General features: G+C 40.3%; 1 protein-coding gene across 1 annotated transcript; it reads left to right on the top strand.

Moving 5' to 3' along the window:
* The first annotated feature begins 330 nt into the window (after positions 1–330).
* LOC147056305 (insulin-like growth factor-binding protein 4) lies at positions 331–16,901 on the top strand. Its single transcript, XM_085912911.1, has 4 exons — positions 331–1,178; positions 7,916–8,079; positions 13,567–13,692; positions 15,733–16,901. Exons 1-4 carry the CDS (start codon positions 821–823, stop codon positions 15,868–15,870), a joined length of 786 nt encoding a protein of 261 aa, XP_085769037.1. The 5' UTR covers positions 331–820; the 3' UTR covers positions 15,871–16,901.
* The last annotated feature ends 492 nt before the right edge of the window (positions 16,902–17,393 follow it).

Below are 17,393 nucleotides of genomic sequence, written 5' to 3'. Positions count from 1 at the left end.
ATTGTGTTTGTGAGTAGGACAGAGGGAGTGAGAGAGAGAGAGAGAAAAAGACAGAGGGGGAGAGAGAGAGCGAGAGAGAGAGACAGAGAGAGACAGACAGCGAGAGCGAGCGAAAGAGAGAGAGAGAGAGAGAGAGAGAGAGAGAGAGAGAGAGAGAGAGAGAGAGAGAGAGAGAGAGAGAGAGAGAGAGAGAGAGAGAGAGCTTTAGTCGCGCTTTTCTCTACTGAGCCTTTCAGCTTCTCTCTCACTGTAAAAAGAGGCGTGTCCATAGACCAGTATAAAGTCCAAAGAGAGCCACTCAAGTTGAGCCATTCTCAGGCGCCAGTTCTTTGCACTGCACACCAGCAAGAGGAGAGACTGGAGTTGTTATTCAAAACATTGCCTTTTGATGATTTTCCAGCTGCACACTTGAGGGCCTGATTTTTGGGTGTTTCAGCAGAAAGTGGCAAGACTCTGGACTTGAAGAACGGGCTCACCCGAACACACTGGTGGATATTCATTTTAACACAACAAAACCTAGTTCTGAGTTCCTAGTACTACTACTGATCACTACATCCGTCAGCTGAGCAGATCAAGAGCAAGCTTCTTCTAGTTCACTGCTGTGCCATTGAATCAGTGGGACAGAAAAGCATTACAGACGAGGCATTGTGTCCCTAGCTGAAAATATCAAAGACCACCCTGGACAAAGAGTTTCTCTGGACTGCCGTCCCCTCGCTGGGCTCCAGTCTGCTGTTTTGAATTAGAAAAGTGACCTAAAGCTGAGCGCCACTCAGGTGACTGACCAGTGCATATAGGAATATAGGATCGGCTGCAGGCTGCCATGGTGCGTGAAGGTGGTGTGGCGGTGGCTCCATCCTACTGGGCCCTGTGGGCTGTTGCCACTTTGATGCTAGTGGCACTGTGCTTATCCGACCAGGCCATCCGCTGCCCAGTGTGTTCTGAGGAGAGGCTAGCCAGCTGTCAACTGCCGGAAAGCTGCGAGGAGACTGTGCGCGAACCTGGCTGCGGCTGCTGCCCCACGTGCGCCCTGCCGAAAGGGGCGCACTGTGGCGTCTACTCGCCGCGCTGTGGTACTGGCCTGCGCTGCTACCCGCCACAGGGTATCGAGAGACCACTGCACTCCCTCATGCATGGCCAGGGGGTGTGCACCGATGAGAGGGAGGTGGAGGAAAACTCAGGTGAGCTATCTTTTTTGTTTCCTATCTAGAGCTATGATCTCAAGTCAGTCACTAACAAGGAATGTCTATATGTGGGCTGGCACTTTGTGAAGCCACTGTTAGTTAGTTACCTGTCAGTGGTTTGAAAAGTGTTGTCAGGTACAGCCTGCACAGCAACGCCCCGTTGGAGGGCATGCGCTCGTTGTCTTGCAGTCACTTGATGCGAAAGGGGCCCTGCAGCAGGATCCAAAGCAGAATGGTGGTGTAGGACCTCGCGCTGGAGACATCTGCTGCTCCAGCGTGTGATCTTTGACCAACGAGTTCCATTCGTCAAAACATGCATTCATTTCGGTGATATTAAAAAGCGGGCGTGTGCGTTAACTAAATCATGCCAATGACTTCGAGACTGAGATTGTGCAGGCAGTGAAATGCATTGTGGTGCTCTTGGGAAGGAGAGCGTCTACGCTTGTGTGTGTGGTGTGCGTGTGTACTGCGAGGAGGCAATAAAAGCTGCCGTATCAAAAGACTGTAATGGAGTGTGGCCAGTCTGGGGCTAATAGAGCTCTCTGCAGTCAGTAATTCACTTGGTGCTTTTTCATTCCTCATCCTACAGCTGCAAATTTGCCTCTCTCCGTGACGTCTGGACCACGCACCTCGAGGCAGAATTGATATTTTCCTCTTTGTTGTTGTCCTCCTGCATCCATTTAGATCTGTTTTTACTTTCACGCCTTATCTACATATCCCTTTCCAGTTCAATGGACTTTAACTTCTCCCCTCTGATGTCATAGTATCAACACTTTTTGTCTTCTATTCTAAACAAATAGAGTGGTGTTGATTTCCGCTATTCCGTGTGAGGCAAATGTTAAAGTGTCACGGCCGTGGTTCTTTTATTGGAGCCAAACTATACTCATACTGGTCCCGTGTTGCTTGAATAAACTGGTAAAATGCACAAGCTTCCGGCTCCAGCCAGAACAACAAAGACTTGGATCGGTCATTATAAAACTCCCAGGACACTCATCTCCAGTGCAGCATCTGTTTCCACTGCCCCCCACCCCACTCCCACCCCCAAGCCCTAACAAGCCTTCGAATGCATCGGCCACCGCGTCCAGCTCCTGCAGGAGGATGAGCTCATCAGCACTCATTCTGCCAGAGCTGAAATGAGAGCCTTCTGCTCTCCGTGCAGGGCCAGCATAGGTTAGGCCAGCACATAGCGTGACTGAATGGAATCAGAAAGACGAGGAAAGCTGTTTGGAGCATGATAAAAAAAAATGTAAAAAAAAAAGAAGAAAAAAAGAGGAGGGCTGTCATAGCACTGACCAGATTCTGAGTTTCTACAACAGAAGTGTGACTGGAAATTGCACATGAGGGGGGTTGAACTTGTTCTTAAAGGCCAAGGGTTCATTTGCTAAGGTCAAAAGTCTCCTTTTTGAAGTTCTGAAATCTGACCACTTAGTTCTGTTAGGCTCTACACTTCTTATTACCTCTCAGGACCATAACAAAGTGGGGGAGATGTTCAATACACAATAAATCAGTTCTTCTGGGCCAAAACTCGGTTCTACGCTCACAGGAATGATTGATGTACTCGTAGCAGTATAGAGCCAGTAAAACTGTGCATGAGAAAAAGGTGAAAATACACTCTTGTCAGAAGTGGGAGATTTATGCGTTATTAAACAAGGGGGTGAATCTCCTGAATACGTGTCTGACACTGCCTCACTCCTAGCAACAGTGAACACGTTGGATAAAAATAGAGGAGGGTTTTTAAAATCCGTGAGAATTCACCATGAAGGAATCTGTGATAGGAGCAGGTTTCAACAGCGTTGTCTCAGAAGTATGTATGTAGACTATCAATACAGTATTTCCAGCACCTCTGCATTGTACCTGACTCCCAACCGCAGTGTGCTATCCTGTCAGGTTTCTTCTTTGAAAGCCTGGCCATCCCTAATACTCAGAATAAGTCATTAGTCATTATGTGTGTGTGTGTGTGTGTGTGTGTGTGTGTGTGTGTGTGTGTGTGTGTGTGTGTGTGTGTGTGTGTGTGTGTGTGTGTGTGTGTGTGTGTGTGTGTTGGCATCTGCTCCGACATTCCTATCAAGTCTTGACCGGTACGACACACAAATTGTTCCTTTTGTGAAAAACAAAACAATAATATTTACAAATGGATACAGATGTAAGGGATGAAAAGCTTAAATTCCTCAGGGGAAAAAAAAAAGTGCAAGAGCATACTACATGAAGGTCTGTGAAGAGTTAGCCCTGCACTTCCATATACAATAAAAAAATAACCCAGCACATGTTTTAGAAACAGTGTTTTAAACTTGTCTATTCTCATAATATTCATGGAAGAGTACTTGCCTTTCCGATGTACCTTAGTATTGTGTATTTGCTTAAATGTGAACGCTGCAGTGCATTTTTACAGCTGTGGCTCTTACGCAGGAGTAAACGTGATCAGCTACTTGCTGTCCTTTTGTGCACAAGGACCCCTCATAGAGCTGCAGCCAAGAAATCCACAAACAATCCCACAATGACCTTTTCTGAAAGACAGCGAATCCCTAGGCAATAGGAGTTTGGAACCTACAATATTAGCTTGCACCAAAAACAATGCAGGGAAAAGACAATCATTACCAAACAAATGAATATTAACTCTCGGCAGAAATGTCACTCGCCTCTCATTTTACACTTGAATTGTGTGCGTGTACGTTTATACACTCAAAATGCAAAGCGGAAAAAACCTTCAAGTTGACTTGAACAGCAACTTCAGATGTCCTTTACTTATAGTAAGTAGTAAGTAGGTAACACACGAATGACATCACAATTTTTTTTCTCCTCAATATATAAGATTTCCTACAGAACGCAGAGAGATCCCATAGGAGGCTAAACGTGGGAAAACAATCACACTGGTCTGAAATTGATGAAACATGGGTTGTTTTCAGCTCACAGGGGCTTTAACCCAAACAATTTTTGTTGGGAGGAAAATGTTTACGCTAATGCCATACCATCCTGAAGAGTTTTTAATTCTGTAATTGGCTAATTTGTGACAAAATGTTATTTGGAATATTGGATGGAAAGGCTACTGAATGATTTTTTTATGGTACAGAACAGCGATAAATCTACTGTTGCTACCAAAAATAATGTATCATTTTGCCTTCATTTTTGCTTTCTGTGATTATTGCTCAGTTCTTTTAGTTTATGAATTTCAAAAGAATCCTGTGCAAAGACGGCATGTGCCTTGTTCAATTCTTTTCAGATGTACTGTAGGCCCATTGCTCCTTGTGGAATAAATCAACAATCTATCAAAGAAACCATCCCTGCCCTGCCTTTGGTCGATTTCTGACCTAAAAACACAGTATACACCCGGAGCTCTGTTTTGGCATCAGCTTGAACACTGGGAAGTGGTCAAAGAAGCATATGGCAATGTAGCAGCAGGGTTTTTTTTCTTTTGAAAATTTCTGTTGATTTACTCTTCTGTTTTGGCTTAAGCAAATTAAGAGAACTCCCTGCTTTCATTGCATTTTTACAGCACGCAATGATTTTTTTTTTTTTTTATTGAAGTGTTGTTAGAAACGTCAGGATGTGTTGACAGTGGATTGCTGTTTTGGTGACATTTGATGTCGGCTATGTAAAGGGCGTTCCCATTTGCTTGAAAAAAGTTTGGGTGGCTTTTGAACTCACTGCTAGAGAATTAACAACAACAATCAATGTTTTTGCTAAATAACCTGTGCACATGTAACATGTAATTAGTTATTTCTATCCGCCCGAAAGAAATATGACGAGGTAATTTTTGTTCTTTTTAAGCCTAATTATTTGCTTGTTTTGTATTCTTCCATTTTGTGGATCGTAAACCCGTCTACGAAATGATGTCATATCCATCAATTAATTGCACCCGTTTTTTCTTCGCCACAACGGATTTTGACCGACTTGAAGTGAAACTTTTAAGCTTTGAAAAATATCTGTTATATGTTAAGGAGTTGTAGAAGATTTTCAAACCTGCAAAAGTAAATTATAGTTGATTGAGAAAGCTAACATTAAGAAACATCTTCATATACTGTAAATGCAGTGGGCTTCAAACATACTCACAGCTCTGGAATGAGGTTCTTTGAAGATGAAACCAAGATTAAATTGGACCACACTGAAGGGAAGAGAAAAAAAAGAAGTGCAGTGAAAAGAAGAAAGGCTCGTGATCCAAAGCAAACCACACACCATATTTCAAGCACGGCAGAGGCAGGTCGAGTGGCCGTTATAAATACAGCCATTCACGACATTCAGAGCGGTAAAACACATGTAAAAATGTGACATTAAGATGATTAAAAACTGGAACCAGGTTAAACAGGTCAGTAAGAGGTTCACTCTGCTAACTTCTGTGCAGTCCGTGTGGGTAAAGTGCGACTAATTATCTTATACTGGACGTGCTCGTGAGTGGGTGTAGTCTGCCTATTTCCTGATGTCTGCTGGGACAGACTTGGGCTGCTTACGACCCTGACTAGAATAAGCGCTGTGGAAAATCATGCACACAATTAAATAATAATGTGATTTAAGACAGGAAATGCCGGTGGATGTTTGTAGTCATATTTTATAACAAAACCGCCATTAGGAGGCTAAAATTTCAAGCTATTTCAGTGCATAAAAATCAAGGAATATTAAACTTCATAGAATCATAATTGACAGCCATCTTATGCTGGGACCCTTTCGTGAAGTATTGCCAAGAAACACTGAAATACGTTAACTTTACAGACCCTTACTTTTAGGGTGGTCTGGTTGCTTTATTGACTTGCTCTGAGGGATTGGAGGTGGACATCACAAAGAGTGCTGATGAGTAACATATTCTCAGAGAGCTGACCTTTGACCCAGGCGACCACAGCTGTCCTGGGTCATTTGGTTTTAAACCAATTGTAGAGTTATTTGGTCAGATGTGAGCAAAGCGTCTGGTAGAGTGCTGGGTGAAAACACACATTGACTTTCCATTGGTTTTTAAGATTTATCAATCAAATCGAAAACATCATGCCGCACTTCTTTGAAGTAACGCAAAATATTTTTTGCAGGACTTGTATGAGAACTATCGAGTCACTTAATGGACTGGACTGAGGGGCTTTTTGCTTCGGAGCAGTTACTGGTTTTGTATCATTCAACAACCAGGGTCTAAATCACAGGTGTCAAACTCAAGGCCCGGGGGCCAGATATGGACCACCACATCATTTTCTGTGGCCGGCGAAGACAAATTGTGCATCAAATTTATGTCATTACTAAAATTGCAAATTGTCTTCGCTTTAAAAAAATCATCTTTTTAAAATATTTGAAGTTTCCACTATAGTCTGATGTGAAAACCAATTATTTGTCAGGTTGCTTTGTAGCGTATACTATATATAATGTGAGGCGTTCATATATTTATTTGGGTTGACAGTCATAATGGCCCGCCGAAGGAAACTGTGACTGATGCGGCCCACGACAAAAATGAGCTTGACACCCCTGCTCTAAATGAACAAGAATTGTTGACATCCCACAAGAAAAACAGCAATTGAAGCAAAAAATAAGACATCTCACTCTTGACCCATTCCCAAATCACATTGCGCCAACAAGAAAGAGTGCATGCGATCGCAAGTATGAACAGACAAAAAAAGACGAATTAACGACTTTGGATGAAGGAAATAACTGAAACAATGCTGGCGCTTGTGATAGGAAGTGCTGATGAGTGAAGATTAAAAGGGGCAAGCCTAAAAATAAATAGAAATGACACAATTCCTCAGACACACCAAGAACAACAGTTTAGAAAAGCGCATTACTTTACACAATCGCATCACGGCAGGCTTACTGCAACATTTGCATTGATTAACTGTTTATATGTTGTCACCGTGGGACGGTGGGAAACGTAATTTTGATCTCTTTGTGTGTCTTAACATGTGAAGAAATTGACAATAAAGCGGACTTTGACTTTGATATATTTATATATATATATATATATATATATATATATATATATATATATATATATATATATATATATATATATATATATATATATATATATATATATATATATATATATATATATATATATATGTTTGCAGGCATGACAATAAAAGCCTATTAACTTTTTTGCCATCAATATAATATTTCCACAACCTATAAAAAGTAAGATGACATAAATTTACCGCTCTTCCAAACTAAAAATAAAAAACATTCAAAGCAAAAGCACTATGCATAGAGTTGGCAGGCAAGAGAACCACCCTCTCTTTTTTTTGTCCTTGCCAACAATGTTTAATTGGATGCCTGGCAGGGACTTTGTATAGAAAGGAGAGATGAATTCCACAGCTTTTATGGTTTGGCCTGCTTTGATTCCAGTGCCAGTCTATAAAACGCCACAGGTAATAAGCTGGAAGAACAAAAACACTGCCAAGTCGCACAAGCCACAGGTGAAATGAGTGTGGCGGATGTCTGCACATGCAAGTACACAGCAGTGCCCACTTACAGTATGACAGTGCAAATACACTTTAACAACCTCCATCTGGGGGGGATGTAGGATGAAGAGGGAGGGGACATTTCCTCAGGAAGCAGCTGGCTGTCTGAAGGGACACAGAAGAGGTGAATGTGGTATAGGCCGCAACAGGGGTGCTGTCATTTAAAGTACCTAATAAATCGTGACACGGCCACAGTCATTATGAAGCACCAGGCAGTGAGCGTCGCGCCACATGTATTTCGACAGGAGGAAAGTACATTTTACAAACTGCAAGGCTAAGTGATTGATTTGTGTTACTTCTCGTTGATTTCAGTGATGGAACGGCACGATGAAATCATCCCTGAGCATCCAAACAACAGCAATATCCGATGCAGTCCACAGGACAAACGCTGCATACAGAAGATACTGGCTCGACACCCACCAAAATCCACAAATCAGAGAAGCAACACTGCGAGAGAGGAAGCCAAAGCGGCGCTGGTGAGCAAAAACATTATTTGAGCACGTTCAGAGAAGAGCACATTGACAGTAGTTCATCTTTCGAGTAGGGATTAAAACTCTAGCACGTGACTGACGTCAAGGAAGTGCATCAGACGACAAACCGGATTCGGTTGAAGTTGGGAAATTGTGTAAAATGTAAATAAAAACAAAATACAACGATTTGAAAATCCTTCTCAACCCATATTCAATTGAATACACTACAAAGACACCATATTTAATGTTCAAACTGATGATAAATATAATTGTTTTTTGCCAAATAATAATCAACTTAGAATTTCATGGCTGCAACACGTCCAGTAGAAGTTGGGAAAGGTGGCAAAAAAATACTGAGAAAGCTGAGAAAAGCGCATCAAACACCGATTTGGAAAATCCTACATGTGATCAGGCTAATTGGGAACGGGTGAGTCCCATGATTGAGTATAAAAGGAGCCTCCTCAAGCATGCTCAGTCATTCACAAGCAAGGATGGGGCGAAGTTCACCACTTTGTCCATAACTGTGTGAGAAAATAGTTGAATAGTTAATCATTATTTGAAAAATAAAATAAAGTTCACGAGTAAAGCATTAAATATGTTGTCTTTGTAGTGTATTCAATTGAATATGGGTTGAAAAAGATTTTCAAATCATTGTATTTTGTTTTTATTTACATTTTTCACAATTTCCCAACTTCAACCGAATCCGGTTGTAGAAGTGGATTGTTGATTAGATACCACATAATAGGAACAGACAATAACTCAAGTCTTTAGAATTAGACGAATCTAACAATAGAATATGCTAATGATTTGTGCCTATATAATGTACAAATAAAAAAAAACCTCAAAACTGAAATTAAATTAAAAAGACTAAATAATATAGGTTGTCATCTTGGCCCAGGTAGATTGGTTTTTAAACGTACGTATAACAATGAATGCACATGAATGCGCATCGACCATCTCAGTAACTCAATAGTATTTTTTGTTTTTTTTTACCAAATCACCAGCAGGGAAATATTCAATTAAGAATAAACTGTTGTTACAAATAAGCAACATTTAGTACAATAGCTAGGAGTTAATAACGACCATCTCAGTAAAGACCATCTCAGTAAAGACCATCTCAGTAACGACCAGCTCAGTAACGACCAGCTCAGTAACGACCAGCTCAGTAACGACCAGCTCAGTAACGACCAGCTCAGTAACGACCAGCTCAGTAACGACCAGCTCAGTAACGACCAGCTCAGTAACGACCAGCTCAGTAACGACCAGCTCAGTAACGACCAGCTCAGTGGCCTAGTGGTAGAGTGTCCCCCCCTGAGACTGGAAGGTTGTGGGTTCATACCCCGGCCGGGTCATACCAAAGACTATAAAATGGGACTCATTGCCTCCCTGCTTGGCATTAAGAATTGGAATTGGGGAGTTAGATCACCAAATATATGGTCTGAGGACCTCAGGAAGAATAGTGCTGGCACTGCCAGTGCTAATGGGGATCCTAAATAAAACAAACAAACGGAGGGATTAGAAATAAGTCAGATGATTGGCTAACATATACTTGAGAGCCAAAAATTGTGGACTCATGAGAATTGACATTTTTGTAAGATTCCTTTATTACTGTAATGCTTTCATTGTGAACAGAACAACAAAACAAAAAACCTCTAGGCCTTCTAATGTATCTTTTCTGAGAATAGCAAGAAAAGGGTTGGCTCTCAATAAATACTTGTGATTGCTAGTTGCTAATGAAATGGTAGAATATTTGATTTGAGAGAGAATGACATGATCCGAAATCAAGCATAATTAAAAAAAAAAGAAATTGTCATACAAAAGCCAGTTCAAACAGCAAATAAAAAAAAACAGTAAACACCATAAACACTTAAAATGATGCCAAATTCCATGATAAGTCAAAAGTCATGGAATAAAAATGTGTTTTAGGAAAAAATGACATGAAAGGGGCTTGCCCAATGTTTAGTGGGCGGGATTCCAAAGACCAGGACTGGCAACGGAAAAGGCTCCATCACCTCCGAGCCTCCACTTGAGTGCCTCCAGTAGTGTCTGGTCCGCTGGCATGCCAATGACAGCAGTGGGCGGAAGCGTGAGAGAAACAGGGATCGTGGAAAGAAAGCGGAAATTTCTTTACATTTCAGTTGCATGTGTGTTTGTTACATTTTTATTACAACTTCCAAGAGAATAGCAATCGTAATTTTTGTATGCAAGTCTGCAAAACAGTGGTATTGACAACGTGAACTTGCACTGTTGCTGTTCGATGCGCTTTACTTGAATTAATGACGCTACCGGTACTTTATGAAACAAGATCATAGTCTAATCAAAATAATTACTAAATGATTACATTTAAAAAATGATGTTTGCTTCTTCTATATAGACATGGTCTCCACACCAGTTATTTTCAAATTATTATTTTTACAGTAAATATTACGTTATGTTTTCAAAATACCAGATGGGTGTTCTTTTACCACAATGTATAGTATATGATATACATGTGAGAATAGCTTGGAGTTAAGTCAAAGCACACTATCAGCCAGCAGTGTACAATATTTCCTCTTACGTGCTCTCTGACCAACAGTGCAAGGCCAGTGGAAAGGAAACCGTAACAATGGTAATGTTAATCACTGCAATCATAACAAATTGAATCAGATAAGAGAAAGTGTTTAGACTAGAGGAAATTCAATGGCTGTTTCTTTGAGCATGGAACAGAGACAGGAACTAAAAATATGAAGATTACAACATTTGCGACGTCATACCGAGTCTAGGTATGTTTCCACTGAGGACATTATATTATATTATGTCATGGTCAAGAACCCAATCCGAAAGTTAGATTTTCATAAAACGTGGTATTAATAGGACAAATGATTTATAATACCATCATAATTTTAGAATCGATAAGTGTTTGGTATCGCTATTGGCGATACTGCCTCCAGTGTATCAACCGATACCAAAATCCCAGGTATTTGCATTGCTCTACCATGTGGCCCAAGTCAGCAAAATGGGATGTACAAGGGATACTGGCACCAAACACCATAACATCTGTTTTCTTTTCACTGAAAATAAACAAAAAAATAAATAAATAGTGCCATCCAGGCCTTGTTTTCCTCCAGGCGGAACAAAAGTGGCCTTAATGAGAACACGTCTTTTTTGCTCAGCGGGACGTAGATTTGACTGTCATCCACACAGCAGTGGAAGGAAATACCATGTTTTCTTAAGATGGAACCCAGGGGTGGAAAATACAATAAAAACAGCAGGGGCCCCAAAGTTGAACTCTGTGGAACACCACACAACCGTGGGGCAGGGCGGGAATCAGAGCAAGCAACGGTAACACAAAAAAGTTCAGTCTGCCAAATACAATCTAAACTACTCTGGAGCACTGCTTCTAATGCCCACCTGGTGCTGCAAACAAGCCAACAGAATACCCCTGGTCCACCGTATTGAACGCAGAAGTCAGATTCAACAAAACAAGGCACACTCTCTAGTGCAGTGGTTCTTAATCTAGATTCGATCGATCTCTAGGGGTCCGGTGAGTCGGTCTCAGGGGTTCGACAGCGCCTCCACTGTGGAGGTCCGAACACACCTGATTTATCGTGTAAATTTGTGATGACGCTTATCTAAACTGATCTCGCAAAGGCAACAGCACAAGTCACACTGATTTGCAGGTGTGTAATTTGTTGTGAGTTCATGCATTGTGTTAGTTTTGTTCTTTGAACAAGGTGATGTTCATGCACGACTCATTTTGTGCACCAGTAAAAAAAACATGGGTCTTGAATTTGAAAAAAATAATTGTATTTTTCACTAAAGAGGGGTTCGGTGAATGCGCATATGAAACTGGTTGGGTTCGGTACCTTCGACAAGGTTAAGAACCACTGCTCTAGGGTCATTAGCCAGGAGGACGTCATCAAAGACGTGACAGTACTGATGACATCACAATGACATCATGTTCATTTCAGAAAGATTTCAACCACGAGTCCAACACTCCGAAAGGAAAAAACACTATTTCAAAAGCAACAAATAATGAGTAAAGTTAACATAGTGTCAGTGAAGTGGGTCACTCACCTGGTATAAGAAGGATGGGTTAAGTTCCCACTCAGTGTTGGTATGGATTTGCGATGAACTAAACCATGGTGTTGTCCGCCCAACAGGAGGCTCCAACTCACACTGACCTTAAACAGTTGAAGCAGTGTAGTAAATGCATTGTAAATATTTTATGGAAATAATTATTATTTTTACTAAAATCACAAATATACATAAAGGTCTACATCCAACCCCAATTACATGGCCATATAATAGTAGTTGAAGTGAGAGAAACAGCAACGTGTACATATTTTATTAGGTTAGACAAACTCATATACTTTTTCATGTTCATATGTGTGGAAATCCTCTTATTATTTTATATAAACATAACTGCTCAATCAGAACACACATACAGCACTCAGAACTTTGTTACCTCCCAATACACATAGGCACAGACGGCGGACACAACACACACACACAAGGCGGTGACTCTCCAATACACATAGATACCAAATGGTCAGGTGACGCTTTCTCGCCTTTTCCGGACAGTATAAAACCTTCTGATCTGGAGAATGGGGGTTGTTTCATCTGCTGCCGTGCCTCGCGTACTGGCCGCCATTAAACAACCCAAAATCTTGGCAATAAAGAACCAACTGTTACTCCACATCTTTGTTTTCCTTGCTCAACGACAGACATCTCAACAACGCGCAACATTAGTGTAAAAAGTTCAGGCATGTAAATCTGAGGCCTGTGTAACTATGCGATCATATTTGGCTGTGAACGGTAGGCAAGTTTGACTCAGGTACTGAGACTTTTTTGAATAAAATTGTCATTGTAAATTTGTTACTCTGCATGCCTCGACCGTTATTTGTGTAGCCCATATTTGTGATCTTTATTGTTGGTGCTGAAAAAAAAAAAAAACACAACATAAAAGACAGAACACATATCAGTTCATTTAAATATTTGACTAATGTATTTTATATTCATTCATTCATTCATTCATTCATTCATTCATTTTCTGAACCGCTTTGTCCCCACGGGGGTCGCGGGCGTGCTGGAGCCTATCTCAGCGGTCATCGGGCAGCAGGCGGGGGACACCCTGAATTGGTTGCCAGCCAATCGCAGTGATTTGTTTTATAGTGATTTGCTTATTTTACTAGTCCACTGCATTGTAGACAAATCTCCAATGAAAGAGTAGGTGTAAACATAGAGTTGAGATGATTTTAAGCACATGACAAGAGAATGAATACTATATGTGTAGTCGTGCACAATATTTCATGAAAAGTGTTTTGTTTTTTAAAACAAGGGGCTTCAATACACTATGGAGTAATATATGCCAAAATATTATGCTTTTTTTCCATTAGCTTCTGTCTGACGTAATTGATGAAAACACAGTCGTGGATATATAGATGAGATGAGCACAATTGTTTTGTACGCTTTTGCAACCCTGATGTTCATTGACAATGGTGTCTCCCTCAGGCTCCATGTCGTGCTGAGCTCCAGAGAGCACTGGACAGATTGGCGTCCAATTCCCGCACCCATGATGATCTCTTCACAATTCCCATTCCCAACTGTGATAAGAATGGAGATTTCCACACTAAACAGGTTTGTATGATGAAGCAAAAAATTCCTGGTTCTAATGAATATATAATACAAAACGAAAGCCTGATGTTTATACCTCAAGTAGTTATCTTTCAAACTACATCAACAGTCTTTGAGCCAGAGTACAAAACATGCCTGGAGCAGATTAAACATTGCCTTACGAGTGCAAAATCAACACAAGTGTTTCCAAGTAGACACTCCTTTGAGATCACCAAGTTCTTGTTTGTTATTTTATTTTTTTTATCTTACATGAAAAATGATTTCCTTTTCTTTTCAGAATTCACGAGCGGAACAGTGTATATAAGATGCACTGATGTGATGCTCATGACCAATGGCATTGCAACAATGCCTTTGAATATAGTATCTTTTATTTTGGAATTTTTTTGCAAGCTACAATTCCGATTAGATGACAATACAAACAATGAGAGAAAACAAGAAAGAGAGAGAGAGACAGAGAGAGAGAGAGAGAGAGAGAGAGAGAGAGAGAGAGAGAGAGAGAGAGAGAGAGAGAGAGAGAGAGAGAGAGAGAGAGAGAGAGAGAGAGAGAGAGAGAGAGAGAGAGAGAGAGAGAGAGAGAGAGAGAGAGAGGGAGAGTGTGTGTAAGATTGCTTTGAGCTTTGTATGCAATCATAGAAAAGCTCTGAAAAGGCATACGTCCTTACCAGACTCGCATAATGCTAATTGTGCAACATGCTTAAAACTATCCCTGTCTGCAGAAGTTCAAATCTGTTGACTGTTAGAAACTGTGATAAAAAAGTCCCGGGAAGTAAAGCACACTAGGGACAACTAAAAACATTTTATGGAAGAGTTGCTGTGTTGTTGATTAGCCTTAAAAACCTTGTGGAATTACTTCTTTAATGTCGTTGTGTGGGAAGCATACAAAGAATCTTCATCGCTTCGATTATAATAGTTAACATTTTGTGATTCAGGAATTTCTCAAGATATGTAGTCCATATAATTAAAGAGCTTGTCTGAATAAACGTCGTTCTGGCAAAAAACAGCATTTACGCGGTGTGATGTGGGTGTGACTGGTTGTTTTTCTGTACGTGTGCCCTGCGACTGGCTGGCGAGGACTTTAGGGTGTAGTCCGCCTTTCATCAACTTTCTTCAGCACCCCCGTGACCCTAAACAGGATAAACGGTTTTTAAAATGGGAGGATAAAATCAATGTTTCTTGTTTTCCATATAAATTTGCTTGGCGTGGCCTTCGTTGATTTTCCATTACAACAAGCGTTAATTAATTGGAGCTACTGCACATTTGAAGTGTGTGTGGTTTGCCATAGAATTTCCAGGGTTGTAGTCAACCCCCAATCTTGGTCGACTTTCGGTCGTCCAAATTTTTGAACATCCGTTTGGGCAAAAAAGACAACAACAAAAACTGGCCGCATTAAAATTATAAATTGATCCAATTAGAAATCATTCAGTCCATTCTTATGCATGTCATACATTAAAAATATAAATTGATCAACCACAGATTTTTTTTTAGAAATCATTCAGTCCATTTTCACTCATGTACATTAAAATTATAAATTGATCCACCACTGAAAAAAAATGAAAATAGCTCATTGGATGACCACAATTAGGTTTTGGGTAGGATTTCCATTCAATAAATGTATGTAGCTTTCACTTAACCAAAGTACTTTCTAGTAATGAGTTACTTGAATTTTTTGCATTCCTCTTTATTAAATACTGTCAAAATAAACTCAATATTTCCTTCACATTTGATTTAATTGAGTTGTTGAAACTCAGCTTTATCAAATGCAGCCTAAATATAATAACTACATTGACTAGCCTAAATAGATGTATATTTATTTGACTCAATTTGGTATAAATCAAATTCTTTTTTACTTCTACTGTATTACTCCTACCCCTAACCCCTACCTACCTACCTACCTACCTACCTACCTACCTACCTACCTACCTACCTACCTACCTACCTACCTACCTACCTACCTACCTACCTACCTACCTACCTACAATACAGTGTATACTGTATATTTCCCATTACATGTAACCCAAGAATGACTGTAATTTTTGCCCACAGTGCCATCCAGCTCGTGATGGCCAGCGAGGAAAGTGTTGGTGTGTGGATCAGAAGACGGGCATGAGACTGCCGGGCCCGCTCGAGCTGCGAGGGGAACTGGACTGCCACCAGTTAATGACAGCTACTTTGAGGGATTGAAAGCAATGGATTCCATGAGGGTACAGGAGCAGCTTCGTTCAACTGGTGCTTATGAGCTGATCTACGTAAGAAAACGCCCCACAGTCTCACTTCATTTGAGGCCTACGGTACTTGAGCTAGTGCAACAACAGGAAGGAGTTTAAAATTGAAATGAGTCTTTTGTTGTCGTTGCGTTTTTTTTTTTCTGTATGTACCTGAGTCTTTTGGGCACTTGCCATGTGTTGTTTCTACGATGCGATGTTATGACTTGTAGTCATTTGATACTGTATGTGCTTTAACAGGGGGCAGTAAAAAAAAAAAAAAAGCACAAGAGGGAAATGTGTCATTTTCTCTAGTATTAAGTAGGTTAGGATTAAGAAACCAACTAGTATACATGTGCAGTTCATCCATTTGACAGATCAAATTAGTCCAAACATGAGAACGGCCAGGCTCTTCTTCCATTAGCAGATGATTCCCTTTTTGCAGTATGCAAATGTGAAAGCAAGACCGGTTTGGAAAAAAACATAACATTAAACTGTTGCTATGTGAGAGAAGATTTGTTTTCTTTTCCAATATAAACAGTCTACTCATTTTTTGGAAACGACTTGTCATTAGCACACAGGTCCCAAAAGACCTGAAATACTGTGCTAAAAATAACCAGGATAATCTTATTTCTCCAGCTGCAGCTAATATAATGGCTCTGACATAGTATGTACTTTGATATAGTAATTATAATAATTTGATATGACACTTGGGTGGTGGGATGCATTGATTGTGCCAACACATACACAATCTGTATTTCGTTTGGGACCATGATTGATGTGGACTCAGAAGATTTTGGAGCATTAATTAAATATGCTACTCATATGTGATATACAGATTCAATGTGTCCTGCAGATATCCATGACGTCGCTGTCGGGCGGAAACTTCAAACTGTCAAAATGACGACGTTACAAGAACAAAAAAAACAAAACAAAACCCGTCAGCTTGTTTTGAGTTCCCAGGCACCACTTTGTTCAAGTTGTATTATTCCTTATATTGCTATTGCACACTCACAACATCATACTAACTAAAAAAAATCAATATGCTAATAAATGATGATGCCATTGATTGGAATAGTCCAAATAGAATCCTGCAAGAGCCAGTCTTTCAAAGTCTGTGGTCACGTCCAGTACCGAGGGTGAAATACCTTTCAAAATACCCACCGTGCAAAACACCTTTGAAAATGCCACAAAAGTAAACGACTGTCCCAAACAAAAGCCTTCTTGAAGGTTCAAAGTCATGTCATAAATAAAACAATGAGTTGATTCTGAAAACCTGTACATAGAAAACCACAACACTTGTAATTCAAATAAAGTTAGGTTGGGGAAAGAAAACGTTTCATTATATTTCTTTGGGCGTGGCGTAGCTAGGTGACTGATAACTCATCAAATCAAATTCTATTTTGCTCCTGTTATCTTGTTAACAATGACAAAAGTTGGTTAGACGGAAAGAGAATGAAGCAAAATCAACCCAGCAGCTTTAAAAATTCCCTAGACCAAAAA

Source organism: Syngnathus leptorhynchus, chromosome 5, assembly GCF_054491065.1.
Source record: "Syngnathus leptorhynchus isolate UIUO chromosome 5, UIUO_Slep, whole genome shotgun sequence".
NCBI lineage: Eukaryota > Metazoa > Chordata > Actinopteri > Syngnathiformes > Syngnathidae > Syngnathus > Syngnathus leptorhynchus.
The sequence above is the reverse complement of the archived record's forward strand: the minus strand, read 5'-3'. Positions and strand labels throughout refer to the sequence as shown.